Source organism: Oncorhynchus keta, chromosome 13 (assembly GCF_023373465.1).
Source record: "Oncorhynchus keta strain PuntledgeMale-10-30-2019 chromosome 13, Oket_V2, whole genome shotgun sequence".
Lineage (NCBI taxonomy): Eukaryota > Metazoa > Chordata > Actinopteri > Salmoniformes > Salmonidae > Oncorhynchus > Oncorhynchus keta.
The window spans coordinates 3327939-3346272 of NC_068433.1; the positions used below are offsets into that span (position 1 = coordinate 3327939).

Sequence of the window (18334 nt, forward strand, 5' to 3'; positions counted from 1 at the left end):
TTTTCCAACCACTTCCCAAATATCTCGTCAACAAACTATAGTTTTGGCAAGTCGGTTAGGACATTACTTTGAGCAGGACACAATTCATTTTTCTAACAATTGTTTACAGACAGATTATTTCACTTATAATTCACTGTATCACAATTCCAGTGGGTCAGAAGTTTACATACACTAAGTTGACTGTGCCTTTAAACAGCTTGGAAAATTCCAGAAAATGATGTCATGGCTTTAAGAAGCTTCTGATAGGCTAATTGACATCATTTGAGTCAATTGGAGGTGTACTTGTGGATGTATTTCAAGGCCTACCTTTAAACTCACTGCCTCTTTGCTTGACATCATGCGAAAATCTAAATAAATCAGCCAAGACCTCAGAAAAATAATTGTAGACCTCCACAAGTCTGGTTCATCCTTGGGAGCAATTTCCAAACACCTGAAGGTACCATGTTCATCTGTACAAACAATAGTACGCAAGTATAAACACTATGGGACCACACAGCAGTCATACCGCTCAGGAAGGAGACGCGTTCTGTCTCCTAGAGATGAATGTACTTTGGTGCGAAAAGTGCAAATCAACCCCAGAACAACAGCAAAGGACCTTGTGAAGATGCTGGAGGAAACCGGTACAAAGTATCTATATCCACAGTAAAACGAGTCCTATATCGACATAACCTGAATGGCCGCTCAGCAAGGAAGAAGCCACTGCTCCAACACTGCCATACAAAAAGCCAGACTACAGTTTGCAACTGCACATGGGGACAAAGATCATACTTTTTGGAGAAATGTTCTCTGGTCTGATGAAACAAAATAGAACCTTTTGGACATAATGACCATCGTTATGTTTGGAGGAAAAAGGGGGAGGCTTGTAAGCTGAAGAACACCATCTCAACCGTGAAGCACGGGGGTGGCAGCATCATGTTGTGGGGGTGCTTGCTGCAGAAGGGACTGGTGCACTTCACAAAATAGATGACTTCATGAGGAAGGAAAATTATGTTGATATATTGAAGCAACATCTCAAGACATCAGTCAGGAAGTTAAAGCTTGGTCGCAAATGGGTCTTCCAAATGGACAACGACCCCAAGCATACTTCCAAAGTTGTGGCAAAATGGCTTAAGGACAACAAAGTGAAGGTATTGGAGTGGTCATCACAAAGCCCTGACCTCAATCCCAAAGAAAATGTGTGGGAACAACTGAAAAAGTGTGTTCGAGCAAGGAGGCCTACAAACCTGACTCAGTTACACCAGCTCTGTCAGGAGGATTGGGCCAAAATTCACCCTATTTATTGTGGGAAGCTTGTGGAAGGCTACCTGCAACCCAAGTTAAACAATTGAAAGACCACTGGGAATGTGATGATAGAAATAAAAGCTGAACTAAATCATTCTCTCTACTATTATTCTGACATTTCACATTCTTAAAATAAAGTGGTGATCCTAACAGACCTAAGACAGGGAATTTATACTAGGATTAAATGTCAGGAAATGTGAAAAACTGAGTATAAATGTACGTCGCTAAGGTCTATGTAAACTTCCGACTTCAATTGTAACAGTATCTTTACTATACAGTTTGTTGGACGGACAGACAGACAGACAGACAGAATCTATATTTTTTGAACTAGCATCATAGTGGAAATCTAAATCTCTAGGTTGGGTTACTTTAAAACACTGAGAACGTTGTTGTTAAAATGTGACTATAGTAAATAAAAAACCACGTTTGTGTAGAGCGAGGCGTCCCGATATGTGATGGCGATCAGCGGGTACTCTGGTACGGCCGGCAACGTGATGCTGGAGGGGGCTACGGAGCTGTTTGGAGAGAACCGGACCATGACCATACACAATGGAATGATGTTCAGCACCTATGACAGAGACAACGATAACTGGTATGGGATGATGTCTCTCACTTCTTCTTGGCTTTACTCAGTGCTCTCTCTCTCTCTCTTTCTGCATCTCTATCTCTCTCTCGCTCTCTCTCTCTCTCTCTCTGCATCTCTCTCTCTCTCTCTCTCTGCATCTCTCTCTCTCTTTCTGCATCTCTCTCTCTCTCTTTCTGCATCTCTCTCTCTCTCTCTCTCTCTTTCTGCATCTCTCTCTCTTTCTGCATCTCTCTCTCTCTCTCTCTTTCTGCATCTCTCTCTCTCTTTCTGCATCTCTCTCTCTCTCTCTCTGTGATGGTATTGAAATGGACGATTGGTTGGTAAGTTGATTGGTTGATTGATCAGTCAAATGACAACTAATGGGTCAAGATACATTAACCTAACCTAACCTTCTCTCTATCACCCCCCTCGCTCTCTCTCACGTCCCTCGCTCTCTCTCACGCCCCTCTCTCACCTCCCTCTCTCTCACCCCCTCTGTCTCTCACCCTCCTCTCTCACCCCCTCTCTCTTTCCCCCCCTCTCCCCCTCCCCTCTCTCTCCCCCCACTCTCTCCCCCCACTCTCTCTCTCTCTCTCTCTCTCTCTCTCACCCCCTCTCTCACCTCTCTCTCTCTCTCTCTCTCTCTCTCTCTCTCTCTCTCTCTCTCTCTCTCTCTCTCTCTCTCTCTCTCTCACCCCCTCTCTCTCTCTCACCCCCTCTCTCTCTCTCTCTCTCTCTCTCTCTCTCTCACCCCCTCTCTCTATCACCCCCTCTCTCTCCACTCCCCCCTCTCTCCCACTCCCCTCTCTCTCCCCCACTCCCCCCTCTCTCCCCTCTAACAGGACCCCAGGTGACCCGTCCAAGCAGTGCTCCCGTGAGGACGGCGGTGGCTGGTGGTACAACAGGTGTCACTCAGCCAATCCCAACGGCCGTTACTACTGGGGCGGGGCTTACACCCGGTACATGGCAAAACACGGGACGGATGACGGCATGGTGTGGATGAACTGGAAGGGATCCTGGTACTCTCTCAAAGCCATCTGCATGAAGATCAGGCCCTACTTCGCCTCGCGGTAGACACACAGGGACACACACAGGGACACACACAGGGACACACACAGGGACACACACAGAGACACACACAGAGACACACACACACACAGGGACACACACACAGAGACACACACACAGAGACACACACACAGAGACACACACACAGAGACACACACACAGGGACACACACACAGGGACACACACACAGGGACACACACACAGGGACACACACACAGGGACACACACACAGGGACACACACAGAGACTGAGCGGCACCCTACTAACTGAGCATGTTTTGTTCTTCTGTGAGTGATTGTGTGGTGTGTGTTTGTCTTTGGAACAAGTATATGTAGAAGTATATATATATATGTGTGTATATAAAGTATACAAGTAGATATTAGCAGAGGACTGTCCCTTACTATACTCAATAAAAACATATTGAGCAACCTATGTCATGTGTTTGATCGTCATCATTCAGACCGTCCTACCCGTGCTAGATTACGGAGATGTAATTTATAGATCGGCAGGTAAGGGTGCTCTCTAGAAGCTAGATGTTCTTTATAGGACACAAATGCTCCTTATAGGACACATCACTGCACTCTGTACTCCTCTGTAAACTGGTCATCTCTGTATACCCGTCGCAAGACCCACTGGTTGATGCTTATTTATAAAACCCTCTTAGGCCTCACTCCCCCCTTATCTGCGATATCTACTGCAGCCCTCATCCTCCACATACAACACCCGTTCTGCCAGTCACATTCTGTTAAAGGTCCCCAAAGCACACACATCCCTGGGTCGCTCCTCTTTTCAGTTCTCTGCAGCCAGCGACTGGAACAAGCTGCAACAAACACTCAAACTGGACAGTTTTATCTCCATCTCTCCATTCAGAGACTCAATCATGGACACTCTTACTGACAGTTGTGGTTGCTTTGCGGGATGTATTGTTGTCTCTACCTTCATGCCCTTTGTGCTGTTGGACCATGTTTAGTGCTGCTACCATATTGTGTTGCTACCATGTTGTTGTCATGTTGTGTTGTTACCATGTTGTTGTCTTGTTGTGTTGCTACCATGCTGTTGTCATGTGTTGCTACCATGTTGTTGTCTTGTTGTGTTGCTACTATGCTATGTTGTTGTCTTAGGTCTTTTATGTAGTGTTGTGTTGTCTCTCTTGTCGTGATGTGTGTTTTGCCCCATATTTTTTTATTTTATTTAGTATTAATCTCTAATCCCAGCCTGTCCCCTGCAGGAGGCCTTCTGCCTTTTGGTAGGCCGTCATTGTAAATAAGAATTTGTTCTTCACTGACTTGCCTCGTTAAATAAAGGTTCAATAACACGAGAGCATTTTAAAAAGCATTGTATCTACCCACAGCCATCAGCTCATTACCTGGAATGTGGAAGGTATTAACAGACCCTTAAAAAGCATTGTATCTACCCACAGCCATCAGATCATTACCTGGAATGTGGAAGGTATTAACTGACCATTAAAAAGCATTGTATCTACCCACAGCCATCAGATCATTACCTGGAATGTGGAAGGTATTAACAGACCCTTAAAAAGCATTGTATCTACCCACAGCCATCAGATCATTACCTGGAATGTGGAAGGTATTAACTGACCATTAAAAAGCATTGTATCTACCCACAGCCATCAGATCATTACCTGGAATGTGGAAGGTATTAACAGACCCTTAAAAAGCATTGTATCTACCCACAGCCATCAGATCATTACCTGGAATGTGGAAGGTATTAACTGACCCTTTAAAAAGCATTGTATCTACCCACAGCCATCAGATCAGTACCTGGAATGTGGAAGGTATTAACTGACCCTCAAAAAGCATTGTATCTACCCACAGCCATCAGATCATTACCTGGAATGTGGAAGGTATTAACTGACCCTTAAAAAGCATTGTATCTACCCACAGCCATCAGATCATTACCTGGAATGTGGAAGGTATTAACTGACCCTCAAAAAGCATTGTATCTACCCACAGCCATCAGCTCATTACCTGGAATGTGGAAGGTATTAACTGACCCTCAAAAAGCATTGTATCTACCCACAGCCATCAGCTCATTACCTGGAATGTGGAAGGTATTAACTGACCCTCAAAAAGCATTGTATCTACCCACAGCCATCAGATCATTACCTGGAATGTGGAAGGTATTAACTGACCCTTAAACAATAATACCAAGGTTACGATATACAGAATATATAGAGAGAGAATCTATTTTAAATATTGTTTTATGTCAATGTTTACACACACAGAGAGACAGTCCAAGCAAATGGGCCCTTCCATTTGGAAATAAAATATTTTTACAAATATTTTCATTTATTTAAGCAAATTCATATATTGGTTGCCAGTCGTTTGTTCGATTAGTTTGATATTTACGGACGCCGACCCAGTCGTTCGTTCTTTATGCTCTGTTGCTATGCTTGCTGGCAACGTTCTGATCCCTTGCTTGTTAGCCAGCCAGCCAGCTAGCTATGGCTAACACAGTCTATGGCTAACACAATCTATGGCTAACACAGTCTATGGCTAATACAGTCTATGGCTAACACAGTCTATGGCTAATACAGTCTATGGCTAACACAGTCTATGGCTAATACAGTCTATGGCTAATACAGTCTATGGCTAACACAGTCTATGGCTAACACAGTCTATGGCTAACACAGTATATGGCTAACAAAGTCAATGGCTAATACAGTCTGTGGCTAATACAGTCTATGGCTAACACAGTCTATGGCGAACACAGTCTATGGCGAACACAGTCTATGGCTAACACAGTCTTTGGCTAACACAGTCTATGGCTAACACAGTCTATGGCTAACACAGTCTATGGCTAACACAGTCTATGGTGAACACAGTCTATGGTGAACACAGTCTATGGCTAACACAGTCTATGGCTAACACAGTCTATGGCTAACACAGTCTATGGCTAACACAGTCTATGGTGAACACAGTCTATGGCGAACACAGTCTATGGCTAACACAGTCTATGGCTAACACAGTCTATGGTGAACACAGTCTATGGCGAACACAGTCTATGGCTAACACAGTCTATGGCTAATACAGTCTATGGTGAACACAGTCTATGGCTAACACAGTCTATGGCTAACACAGTCTATGGCTAACACAGTCTATGGTGAACACAGTCTATGGCTAACACAGTCTATGGCTAATACAGTCTATGGTGAACACAGTCTATGGCTAACACAGTCTATGGCTAACACAGTCTATGGCTAACACAGTCTATGGTGAACACAGTCTATGGCTAACACAGTCTATGGCTAACACAGTCTATGGCTAACACAGTCTATGGTGAACACAGTCTATGGTGAACACAGTCTATGGCGAACACAGTCTATGGCTAACACAGTCTATGGCTAACACAGTCTATGGCTAATACAGTCTGTGGCTAATACAGTCTATGGCTAACACAGTATATGGCTAACACAGTCTATGGCTAACACAGTCTATGGCTAATACAGTCTGTGGCTAATACAGTCTATGGCTAACACAGTCTATGGCTAACACAGTCTATGGCTAACACAGTCTATGGCTAACACAGTCACAGTCTCTGCAGCCAGAATAACAGCAATGTAGCTATTTTCTGTTGACATCCTGTAGATTTGGATACATCCATAACAATGAGCTGATGATGCCTGACTTTGCCTGGTATAGCGTCATCTCATCAGGACACTTGTCGCCACTGACTGTTCATTACGAGGACAACACATTGCATATCAAGCACTAGGCTAGAAGCTAGCTAAATAAGTGTGTTGCTAGCAAACCTGCTAATATGACAATCAAATTAAAATATATCAGGAGCTGAAATCAGTTGCTGAAACTAGAAACATGAGGGAGGATTTGACAGCATAGTGACACTAAACTAGAAACATGAGGGAGGATTTGACAGCATAGTGACACTAAACTAGAAACACGAGGGAGGATTTGACAGCATAGCGACACTAAACTAGAAACACGAGGGAGGATTTGACAGCATAGTGACACTAAACTAGAAACACGAGGGAGGATTTGACAGCATAGTGACACTAAACTAGAAACACAAGGGAGGATTTGACAGCATAGCACCAGAGGGTCCTTCATGAATTAGGCTAGAAGCTAGCTAAATAAGTTTGTTGCTAGCAAACCTGCTAATATGACAATCAAATTAAAAAATATCAGGAGCTGAAATCAGTTGCTGAAACTAGAAACACAAGGGAGGATTTGACAGCATAGTGACACTAAACTAGAAACACGAGGGAGGATTTGACAGCATAGCTACACTAAACTAGAAACACGAGGGAGGATTTGACAGCATAGCTACACTAAACTAGAAACACGAGGGAGGATTTGACAGCATAGCACCAGAGGGTCCTTCATGAATTCCTGTTCGTCACTCATCACGTTGTCATCAGAGGCTCCAAAAAGTAAATTAATAAAATACTAGCTAGCTACATTTGTTCCTCGTTGGACCTGCGTTTACAATGTTCCCAATTTCAGTTTGTGTAGTTGTTGGTTTTATCTTTCTGTATCTGTGTAGCAAGTACGGTCTGCAAGTGCAGGTGCACATTTCGTCATGATCGCAAGGTGTCCTGATATCATTTCCAACTGTCCCGTTATCTGGTGTAATGTACATTCTAGAATGCCTTTCTAGCCAATAAGAAAGGAGTATTCAACAATGCAGAGGTATGTCATAATATACATCTAGACCTGGCCGCCGGAAGATGTTTAGTGCTGGGGGGGTGAGAATCTCTTTCTTAGTGCTGGAGGAGGGGGTTGAGAATCTCTTTGTTAGTGCTGGAGGAGGGGGTTGAGAATCTCTTCGTTAGTGCTGGAGGAGGGGGTTGAGAATCTCTTCGTTAGTGCTGGAGGAGGGGGTTGAGAATCTCTTTGTTAGTGATGGAGGAGGGGGTTGAGAATCTCTTCGTTAGTGCTGGAGGAGGGGGTTGAGAATCTCTTCGTTAGTGTTGGAGGAGGGGGTTGAGAATCTCTTCGTTAGTGCTGGAGGAGGGGGTTGAGAAGCTCTTCGTTAGTGCTGGAGGAGGGGGTTGAGAATCTCTTCGTTAGTGCTGGAGGAGGGGGTTGAGAATCTCTTTGTCAAGAGATTGCTGACAGAACGTTTTCTTCCCAACCTGCTTGCTTATTTTATTCCTCTCTGACAAGAGTAATATTAGTTTAATTTTAACAGGGCCTGTCAGATAAGAACAAATTCACATTTACAATGACAGCCTACCCTGGACAACTGTCGTGGAAGGATCAGAATTTGTTGGTAACATTATTATAGATGTTTTATATTTATCAAATGTGTGTAAGTTACTTCTCATCAGAATGTTATTTTTGTATAATACTGTGGCGAGGTTGCAGTTATCTGTTCTATGTCAAGACTAAGTTGCCTGGGCCGCCGAGAGGGGAGAGGTCAAAGTGTCATCATGTGTAAACATATCTTTTACTCCCTACCTTTTTCTAGTGGGGAAAGAAGGGTGGCAGTGTCTGGAATCATTCTATGCTCCCTCTAATGTTGCTTTTATCTTAACCTATAGCCTCACTCTTCTCTCCGTGAGTTTGTCCAGGAGGTTGTATTTTGAGTTGGTTGTATCTAAATGACAATTTGATATATGCCTGTTGATATGGAGGATTGGTTTATGGTTCTGGGGTTTGGGAAAGGAGACAAAGCTGAACGATGAATTATGTCTATGCTGTCTGACTATGTGTGTCTTTGCTATTAAAGGAACTCAGTTGCATTGTAAGAGGGCTCTCGGAGGATTCACTGAGAGACACTGAATTTATCTGAGAGTCACAGGATTGTGATAGAGCTCATATAATTAAAGATGGACTTTGATAACTAACTCTGACTTGTGTGTGTGGTTTGCTCCCATGATTTGGTAAATAGAGGAAATGTCCACGACACAACGCTGGGCCGATTGTCCCTATGGGACACCCAATCACAGCCAGACGTGATGCAGCCTGGATTCGAACAAGTGTTTCTGCAGTGAAGCCTCTTGCACTGAGATGCAGTGTCTTAGACCCCTGCGCCACTCAGAACCCCAGTGAGGCATCCTCAACACCCCTACTTCCCGTGGCTCTATATAATGATAGTTTATGTTAATTAAAACAGCAGTCCTTTATTAGAAGTAAATAAAAATATGACCCCAATGTGTTCATAATAACATATCTATCAGAACCGAACCAAGATATCACAGAGAGGCAGACATCTCTATCTGAGTTTATTATTTACATTCTGGAACGCCTGCTTCTCCTTTTCCTCTCTCCCTTTCAGAACCCAGGCATTCCGTTTCTTCTAGAACCTCTTCTAGAACCACATGATTCTGTTCTAGATCCTCAAACTGAGTCAGGAGTTCCTTCTGGACAATGGGGATGGTTTTATAGGCGGTCGATGGCGGGGGACCGACAGCCACCGGCTGTAGTTTGATCCTAGCGATGTCCTTATTAAGAGGAGAGCTCTTCCGATGCTTGGCGGTGTTACTGAACAGGGCCATCTGATTGGCCATCGATCTGTAGCTGTCGTGGTCGATACGGAACGCGATGGACCTGTTGCATGATCCTTGACAGGAGCGCAGTTTGATCTCAACGTCCACCTAGGGTACAGAGAGAAACACAGAGGTGTGAACAGAGGTTCCCTACATAGTGCACTACTTTTGACCAAGGCCCACCTATGCAACCCACAGAGGTTATGTCCAAAATGGCACCCTATTCTCTATATAATGCTCTAGGGCCATATGGATAAGTGACTGGTGGTTTATGATGAAACTGATTTAGGATCAGTTTAGCAATTTGAAACCATAATAAATAAGATTCAATGGAGAGAAGGGGCTGATCCTACATCAGAGACACCTGGTCAAGAGTACACTGTGTAGACAACAGGGTGCTCTTTCAGACTCAGCCAAAGGTCAACGTCCATCTGATGCGTTACAGAGGAGACACAGCGAGAGGAGCAAAGCGTTAGGATTTGACCAAAGCTCTTCGGTAAACACTAGAGGACCTTGACTGGTGGGATGAGGTTGGAGAGCATCGTGTTTGTGTCCCAAACGCATCCCCTAATCCAGCGCCCTACTTTTGACCAGGTTCTGGTGCACTAGATAGGGAACAGGGAACCATTTGGGACAGGGCCCATGTTTGTCATATGAGTCAAAGTTAGCTGTGGCAGTTTTGCCTCCCCCCGCATGCTCTCAAAATCAGGGAGATCAATAGTCACTAGCGCAACAGTTGTGTGTCATAAGGCATTGATATTCAACTATCCTCATCTCCTTTCCTCATCTCCTTTCCTCATCTCATATCCTCATCTCATATCCTCATCTCCTCATCTCCTGTCCTCATCTCCTATCCTCATATAATTTCCTAATCTCCTCATCTCCTATTCTCATCTCCTATCGTCATATAATTTCCTAATCTCCTCATCTCCTATCCTCATCTCCTATCATATAATTTCCTAATCTCCTCACCTCCTATCCTCATCTCCTATCCTCATATCATTTCCTAATCTCCTCATCTCCTATCCTCATCTCCATTCCTCATCTCCTATCCTCATCTCCTATCCTCATATAATTTCCTAATCTCCTCATCTCCTATCCTCATCTCCTATCCTCATATAATTTCCTAATCTCCTCATCTCCTATTCTCATCTCCTATCGTCATATAATTTCCTAATCTCCTCATCTCCATTCCTCATCTCCTTTCCTCATCTCCTCATCTCCTATCCTCATCTCCTATCATATAATTTCCTAATCTCCTCATCTCCTATCCTCATCTGCTATCCTCATCTCCTATCATATAATTTCCTCATCTCATATCCTATCCTCATCTCCTTTCCTCACCTCCGTTCCTCACCTCCTTTCCGTCGTGAGCACTGAATGGAGTTTATGGGAGAATGTGAGATGATGAAAATCTACGGTGCATTCTGAAAGTATTCAGACCCTTAACTCTCTAAGTCTGACTTTAACTCTCTAAGTCTGACTTTAACTCTCTAAGTCTGACCCTTAACTCTCTAAGTCTGACTCTTAACTCTCTAAGTCTGACTCTTAACTCTCTAAGTCTGACTCTTACCTTTCTAAGTGACCCTTAACTCTCTAAGTCTAACTTTAACTCTCTAAGTCTGACTCTTACCTTTCTAAGTGACTCTTAACTCTCTAAGTCTGACTTTAACTCTCTAAGTCTGACTCTTAACTCTCTAAGTCTGACTCTTACCTTTCTAAGTGACTCTTAACTCTCTAAGTCTGACTCTTACCTTTCTAAGTGACCCTTAACTCTCTAAGTCTGACTTTAACTCTCTAAGTCTGACTCTTAACTCTCTAAGTCTGACTCTTACCTTTCTAAGTGACTCTTAACTCTCTAAGTCTGACTTTAACTCTCTAAGTCTGACTCTTAACTCTCTAAGTCTGACTCTTACCTTTCTAAGTGACTCTTAACTCTCTAAGTCTGACTTTAACTCTCTAAGTCTGACTCTTAACTCTCTAAGTCTGACTCTTACCTTTCTAAGTGACTCTTAACTCTCTAAGTCTGACTTTAACTCTCTAAGTCTGACTCTTAACTCTCTAAGTCTGACTCTTACCTTTCTAAGTGACTCTTAACTCTCTAAGTCTGACTTTAACTCTCTAAGTCTGACTCTTAACTCTCTAAGTCTGACTCTTACCTTTCTAAGTGACTCTTAACTCTCTAAGTCTGACTCTTACCTCTTGCCGGTACATGTCCTCTAGCTGTTTCTGGACGTGGCTTCGCTGCTCCTTCAGTTTCCGTAGCAACGCAGCCGACCGTTTCCTTAGCGATGTCACGTTCATGGCCAAACCCTCAGCAAACTCCACGTACCTCAGCTCAGACACTGTGGTCACAATCAATCAATCAATCAATCAATCAATCAATCAATCAATCAATCAAAACAGAAGATGGAGGGAAGAGTGAAGGAGAGAGAAAGGGGGAAGTAGGACAACTGAGGGAAGCAGAAACTAAAACAGGAATGTGTAAGGAATATAGTATATGCATATGATTAGTATGTGTGGATAGAAAACACTCAGACGTTTATAAAACTGGTTAAATCACGGCTGTGACTATAAGAGAACGTGCGTTTCATCGAAAAGTGCAGGAATATCTGATCACTGAAAATGGAAAAAAATATCCATCCGCGACTTCAAGGAATTGTTCAAAGTGAATCGAATTAAATGAGGCCGAGGTTGCAGTGCCTACAGCTTCCACACGTTGTCTAGAGTCTTGTCATTTGATTCGCAATTGATTCTTGGTCTAACCGAATCAAGGGAATCGATTCCCTCCAGTCTCCGACCGGATGTTTTGGTCGAGCTCTCTCCAAGACATTTTTTCGAAACAGACACCTATAGAATTGACATCGCCTCCTGATGAATTTTATCGCTTATTAACGTGTACTAATACCTAAAGTTGCATTACAAAAGTATTTCGAAGTGTTTTGTGAAAGTTTATCGTCGACTTTTTGAATTTTAAAAAATGACGTTACGTTATGAAACGCTATTTTTTTCCGTTTATCACAGTCTTCATAGAACGATATCTAGGCTATATATGGACCGATTTAATCGAAAAAAAGACCCAATAGTGATTATGGGACATCTAGGAGTGCCAACAAAGAAGATGGTCAAAGGTAATGAATGTTTTATATTTTATTTGTGCGGTTTGTGTAGCGACGACTATGCTAATTATTTTGTTTACGTCCCCTGCGGGTCTTTTGGGGTGTTACATGCTATCAGATAATAGCTTCTCATGCTTTCGCCGAAAAGCATTTTAAAAATCTGACTTGTTGCCTGGATTCACAACGAGTGTAGCTTTAATTCAATACCCTGCATGTGTATTTTAATGAACGTTTGAGTTTTAACTAATACTATTAGCATTTAGCGTAGCGTATTTGCATTTCCAGAGCTCTAGATGGGACGCCTGCGTGCCAGGTAGGCCCAAGAGGTTAAATGTCAGAAATAGTGAAAAACTGAGTTTAAATGTATTTGGCTAAGGTGTATGTAAACTTCCGACTTCAACTGTAGATACATAATGTAGAAAGATCGATGGCTCGGTTGGTATACGGACAGACAGACAGACAGACAGACAGACAGACAGACAGACAGACAGACAGACAGACAGACAGACAGACAGACAGACAGACAGACAGTTAGCCAGACAGACAGACAGACAGACAGACAGACAGACAGACAGACAGACAGACAGACAGACAGACAGACAGACAGACAGACAGACAGACAGACAGACAGTTAGCCAGACAGACAGTTAGCCAGACAGACAGACAGACAGACAGACAGACAGACAGACAGACAGTTAGCCAGACAGACAGACAGACAGACAGACAGACAGACAGACAGACAGACAGACAGTTAGCCAGACAGACAGACAGACAGATAGACAGACATTGATTGATTGATAGATCGATTGGAGGTGTTGTCCCCTACTGTGTGTCTTGACGATGGCCTTGCGGTTCATATTGTAGATGTGTTTGGTGGTCACCATGGATGCTGTAGCCGCGTCCTCGTACCTGTAAGAATGGTTCTTGGCTTTAACTTTCACATTATGTAATATGTTTAACTGGGTTTAAACTCAGCTAACCCAGACCTAAAGTCTCACGTAATTGGTCAGCTGCTCAATGAACTTCTGGGTCCATACGTGTTGAGAGTAGAGATGTGAAGATGAGGAGATCCTAGAACGAGGAGATCCTAGAACGAGGAGGTTCTAGAACTAGGAGATCCTAGAACGAGGAGGTTCTAGAACGAGGAGATCCTAGAACGAGGAGGTTCTAGAACGAGGAGATCCTAGAATGAGGAGATCCTAGAATGAGGAGATCCTAGAATGAGGAGATCCTAGAATGAGGAGATCCTAGAATGAGGAGAGGAACCGGAATGAGGAGATCCTAGAATGAGGAGCGGAACCGGAATGAGGAGTAAGGGCCAAATGTCCCCTCCCTTTCTGAAATTCAAAAAGATAGTTTTAGGTCGGTTCCAGCTACAAGTGATATAAGCGGTCGCTGAAGGCCCCTAGCTGCATGACCAAAACAATTAAACAATAATAAATGAACAATATATAAAATATATAAGTTACTAAAATATATATATATAAGCAACTCAGTCGGGATCTCAACTTACTATTGAGAGTAAGAATACACCAGGTGCAATATCGAAATTTGGTTGTGCAACTCGTTATGCGATGCATTAAGTTCCTTCCCAACAGATTCTATGGTACCAGTTAACGTAGATCTGTCCACGAGAGGTTTACCAAGGGTTAATAATGCTTTAGAACGTTACATGGTTAGCTGTTATAGCTTGGAAGCAAAATCTCTCTTAGCTCCGCGGTCTCAGTGTTAACCGGGGGGTTATTTATTATTAGCTCATTTCCCAGCATGCCTTTCAGGTGAATGTGAGACGTACCCACCCACGACTGTGTTTGTTAGTGACAGAGATAATGTTTTTACATTCAATGGGCAATCATTAAACAGTAACTATATTTGAATTAAAAGAGTACCATGTTTGATCTATATCGTAAAGCCTTTAGATAGGGCCTACTAGTTATCGTCAATGTTGCGGTCTGAAACGCTTCGGCAACACGATTTGTACTTCTAATCGGAATTCAGCTAGGGAGAACAGCCAACAACTCCAATTCTTTGTAAAACACAACCTGCTTTCAGAATGACTGCAACGGTGCAAGACTTCATTTACAAGAAGACCTAATCCATCCCAACTGGAACAGGCATCTCAGTAAGGGGTGCGGAGACTTCACTTACAAGACAACCTAATCCATCCCAACTGGAACAGGCATCTCAGTAAGGGGTGCGGAGACTTCATTTACAAGACGACCTAATCCATCCCAACTGGAACAGGCATCTCAGTAAGGGGTGCGGAGACTTCATTTACAAGACAACCTAATCCATCCCAACTGGAACAGGCATCTCAGTAAGGGGTGCGGAGACTTCATTTACAAGAAGACCTAATCCATCCCAACTGGAACAGGCATCTCAGTAAGGGGTGCGGAGACTTCATTTACAAGACGACCTAATCCACCCCAACTGGAACAGGCATCTCAGTAAGGGGTGCGGAGACTTCATTTACAAGAAGACCTAATCCATCCCAACTGGAACAGGCATCTCAGTAAGGGGTGCGGAGACTTCATTTACAAGAAGACCTAATCCATCCCAACTGGAACAGGCATCTCAGTAAGGGGTGCAATAAATCCAACCCTTTATTGGTGGGATTAGTTTAGATGTTTTATTTATTTTGTATTTATCTTTGTGCAGTATACGATCAACGTGCATGCAGAAACATAGTTATTAAAAAACTAACTATTCTAATAATCAACTTGCAGCAATGACTAGTCAGTGGTGTAAAAAACCAAAACCACGACCATTATTATCATATTTCCCAGGATGCTCTATTGCAGGTTTGTTTCAATATCTATGTTTTTTTACATTGATCAAATCAAATCAAATCACGTAATTCTTTTACCTTAACACTGAGATTTTAACACTGAGATTTTAACACTGAGATTTTAACACTGAGATTTTAACACTGAGATTTTAACACTGAGATTTTAACACTGAGATTTTTAACACTGAGATTTTAACACTGAGATTTTAACACTGAGATTTTAACACTGAGATTTTAACACTGAGATTTTTAACACTGAGATTTTAACACTGAGATTTTAACACTGAGATTTTAACACTGAGATTTTTAACACTGAGATTTTAACACTTACAAATCCAATCAAATCAGTATACCTCTGTCTCCTCTCACAGATGTCGCCCAGTCTGCCCCTCATCTGGCTCTCTGTCTGCTCCATCAGACCCTGTAGTCTGCAGCCCGACGGACACCGGGACTCCTGTGGACGTTATCAATAAGTTATTTATTAATTATGGCTATTGATTGATTCGATAAGGTTATATTGATCAATTGTCTATCTCTCTGTCTCCTTCGTCTGGCCTTGTAGCGTGCAGTCAGACCGACACGTGGACTCCTACAGACACATACAGTATATATTGTTAGGATGTACATAAATATGTCATAGTATGTATTATCAATCATGTATATATTTGGGGTGAATTTGGTTGTGGTGGCCTTAGCTATATCGTGAGTGTGTTTGTCTCTATTTACATTATCTGTAAGTTATCAATAAGTTCAGGATTGGATTGGTTTTTATTAATTTCATCGGGTTAGATGGGATGTTTCTCACCGGCTTTGGTCTAAGTAGAGGGTGTGTGTTGTGTTTGTGTGTGGTGTGTTTGTGTAGGGTGTGATTGTGTGTGGTGTGTTTGAGTATGGTGTGTTTGTGTAGGGTGTGGTGTGTTTGTGTATGGTGTGTTTGTGTAGGGTGTGTTTGTGTAGGGTGTGGTGTGTTTGTGTAGAGTGTGTTTGTGTACGGTGTGTTTGTGTAGGGTGTGTTTGTGTAGGGTGTGTTTGTGTATGGTGTGGTGTGTTTGTGTAGGGTGTGTTTGTGTAGGGTGTGTTTGTGTAGGGTGTGTTTGTGTAGGGTGTGTTTGTGTATGGTGTGGTGTGTGTGTTTGTGTAGGGTGTGTTGTGTAGGGTGTGGTGTGTTTGTGTAGGGTGTGTTGTGTATGGTGTGGTGTGTTTGTGTAGGGTGTGTTTGTGTAGGGTGTGTTTGTGTGTGGTGTGTTTGTGTGTGGTGTGTTTGTGTATGGTGTGTTTGTGTAGGTTGTGTTTGTGTGTTTGGTAGTGTGTTGTGTAGGGTGTGGTGTGTGTAGGGTGTGGTGTGTTTGTGTAGGGTGTGTTTGTGTAGGGTGTGTTTGTGTAGGGTGTGTGTGTGTTTTTGTGTAGGGTGTGGTGTGTTTGTGTAGGGTGTGTTTGTGTAGGGTGTGTTTGTGTGTGTTTGTGTAGGGTGTGTTTGTGTAGGGTGTGTTTGTGTATGGTGTGTTTTTGTGTAGGGTGTGTGTTTGTGTATGGTGTGTTTGTGTAGGGTGTGTTTGTGTAGGGTGTGTTTGTGTGTGGTGTGTTTTTGTGTAGGGTGTGTTTGTGTAGGGTGTGTTTGTGTAGGGTGTGTTTGTGTATGGTGTGTTTGTGTTTGTGTATGGTGTGTTTGTGTAGGGTGTGTTTGTGTGTTTGTGTAGGGTGTGTTTGTGTGTGGTGTGTTTTTGTGTAGGGTGTGTGTTGTGTAGGGTGTGTTTTGTGGGTGTGTTTGTGTAGGGTGTGTTTGTGTAGGGTGTGTTTGTGTAGGGTGTGGTGTGTTTGTGTAGGGTGTGGTGTGTTGTGTGTGTAGGGTGTGGTGTGTTTGTGTAGGGTGTGTTTGTGTATGGTGTGTTTGTGTAGGGTGTGTTTGTGTATGGGTGTGTTTGTGTGTGGTGTGTTTGTGTAGGATGTGTGTTGTGTGTGTGTTTGTGTGTTGTGTTTGTGTGGGTGTTTGTGTAGGGTGTGTTTGTGTAGGGTGTGTTTGTGTAGGGTGTGTTTGTGTGTGTGTGTGTTTGTGTAGGGTGTGTTTGTGTGTGGTGTGTTTGTGTAGGATGTGTTTGTGTAGGGTGTGTTTGTGGTAGGGTGGTGTTTGTGTGTGGTGTGTTTGTGTGTGGTGTGTTTGTGTAGGGTGTGTTTGTGTATGTGTTTGTGTTTGTGTATGGTGTGTTTGTGTGTTTGTGTAGGGTGTGTTTGTGTAGGGTGTGTTTGGGTGTGTTTGTGTAGGGTGTGTTTGTGTGTGTTTGTGTGTGTTTGTGTGTGGGTGTGTTTGTGTAGGATGTGTTTGTGTGTGTGTTTGTGTTTGTGTAGGGTGTGTTTGTTGTATGGTGTGTTTGTGTGGTGTGTTTGTGTGTGGTGTGTTTGTGTGTGGTGTGTTTTTGTGTGTGTGTGTGTTTGTGTAGGGTGTGTTTGTGTAGGGTGGTGTGTAGGGTGTGTTTGTGTAGGGTGTGTTTGTGTGTGGTGTGTTTGTGTAGGATGTGTTTGTGTAGGGTGTGTTTGTGTAGGGTGTGTTTGTGTAGGGTGTGTTTGTGTAGGATGTGTTTGTGTAGGGTGTGTTTGTGTAGGGTGTGTTTGTGTGTGGTGTGTTTGTGTAGGGTGTGTTTGTGTGTGGTGTGTTTGTGTAGGATGTGTTTGTGTAGGGTGTGTTTGTGTAGGGTGTGTTTGTGTGTGGTGTGTTTGTGTGTTGGATGTGTTTGTGTAGGGTGTGTTTGTGTAGGATGTGTTTGTGTGGGTGTGTGTTTGTGTGTGGTGTTTGTTGTGTGTGTGGTGTGTTTGTGTGTGGTGTGTTTGTGTGTGGTGTGTTTGTGTAGGGTGTGTTGTGTATGGTGTGTGTGTTTGTGTAGGGTGTGATTGTGTGTTTGTGTGATGGTGTGTTTGTGTAGGGTGTGTGTTTGTGTAGGGTGTGTTTGTGTAGGGTGTGTTTGTGTTGTGTTTGTGTGGGTGTGTTTGTGTTGTGTTTGTGTGGTGTGTTTGTGTGTGGTGTGTTTGTGTAGGGTGTGTTTGTGTAG

At 43.1% G+C, this 18334-nt stretch overlaps 2 protein-coding genes and 1 long non-coding RNA gene across 6 annotated transcripts in view; 1 reads left to right on the plus strand and 2 right to left on the minus strand.

Annotated features, from left to right (window-relative positions):
• The window catches only part of LOC118377092 (fibrinogen beta chain-like), a 13214-nt gene extending 9868 nt beyond the window's left edge, over positions 1-3346 (plus strand). Inside the window, exons 10-11 of the mRNA XM_052459062.1 lie at positions 1716-1873; positions 2689-3346. Of these exons, the coding sequence (XP_052315022.1) occupies positions 1716-1873; positions 2689-2920 (390 nt within the window). The 3' untranslated portion in view covers positions 2921-3346. The remainder of the gene's footprint in view (positions 1-1715; positions 1874-2688) is intronic.
• A 4566-nt stretch (positions 3347-7912) lies between these two features.
• fga (fibrinogen alpha chain) overlaps positions 7913-18334 on the minus strand; it is a 30801-nt gene continuing 20379 nt past the window's right edge. Inside the window, exons 8-11 of the mRNA XM_052459064.1 lie at positions 15647-15747; positions 13332-13414; positions 11586-11731; positions 7913-9494 (exon numbers count right to left, since the gene is read on the minus strand). Of these exons, the coding sequence (XP_052315024.1) occupies positions 9126-9494; positions 11586-11731; positions 13332-13414; positions 15647-15747 (699 nt within the window). The 3' untranslated portion in view covers positions 7913-9125. The remainder of the gene's footprint in view (positions 9495-11585; positions 11732-13331; positions 13415-15646; positions 15748-18334) is intronic.
• On the minus strand, positions 14250-15637 carry LOC127906626 (uncharacterized). Of its 4 annotated transcripts, none has more exons than XR_008062137.1 (3): positions 14987-15637; positions 14792-14921; positions 14250-14596 (listed from the first exon to the last, which is right to left on the minus strand). It is a non-coding gene; the product is annotated as an uncharacterized LOC127906626 (long non-coding RNA). The 4 variants fall into 4 exon arrangements; XR_008062136.1 differs by having other exon boundaries at positions 14250-14726; XR_008062139.1 differs by having other exon boundaries at positions 14662-14921.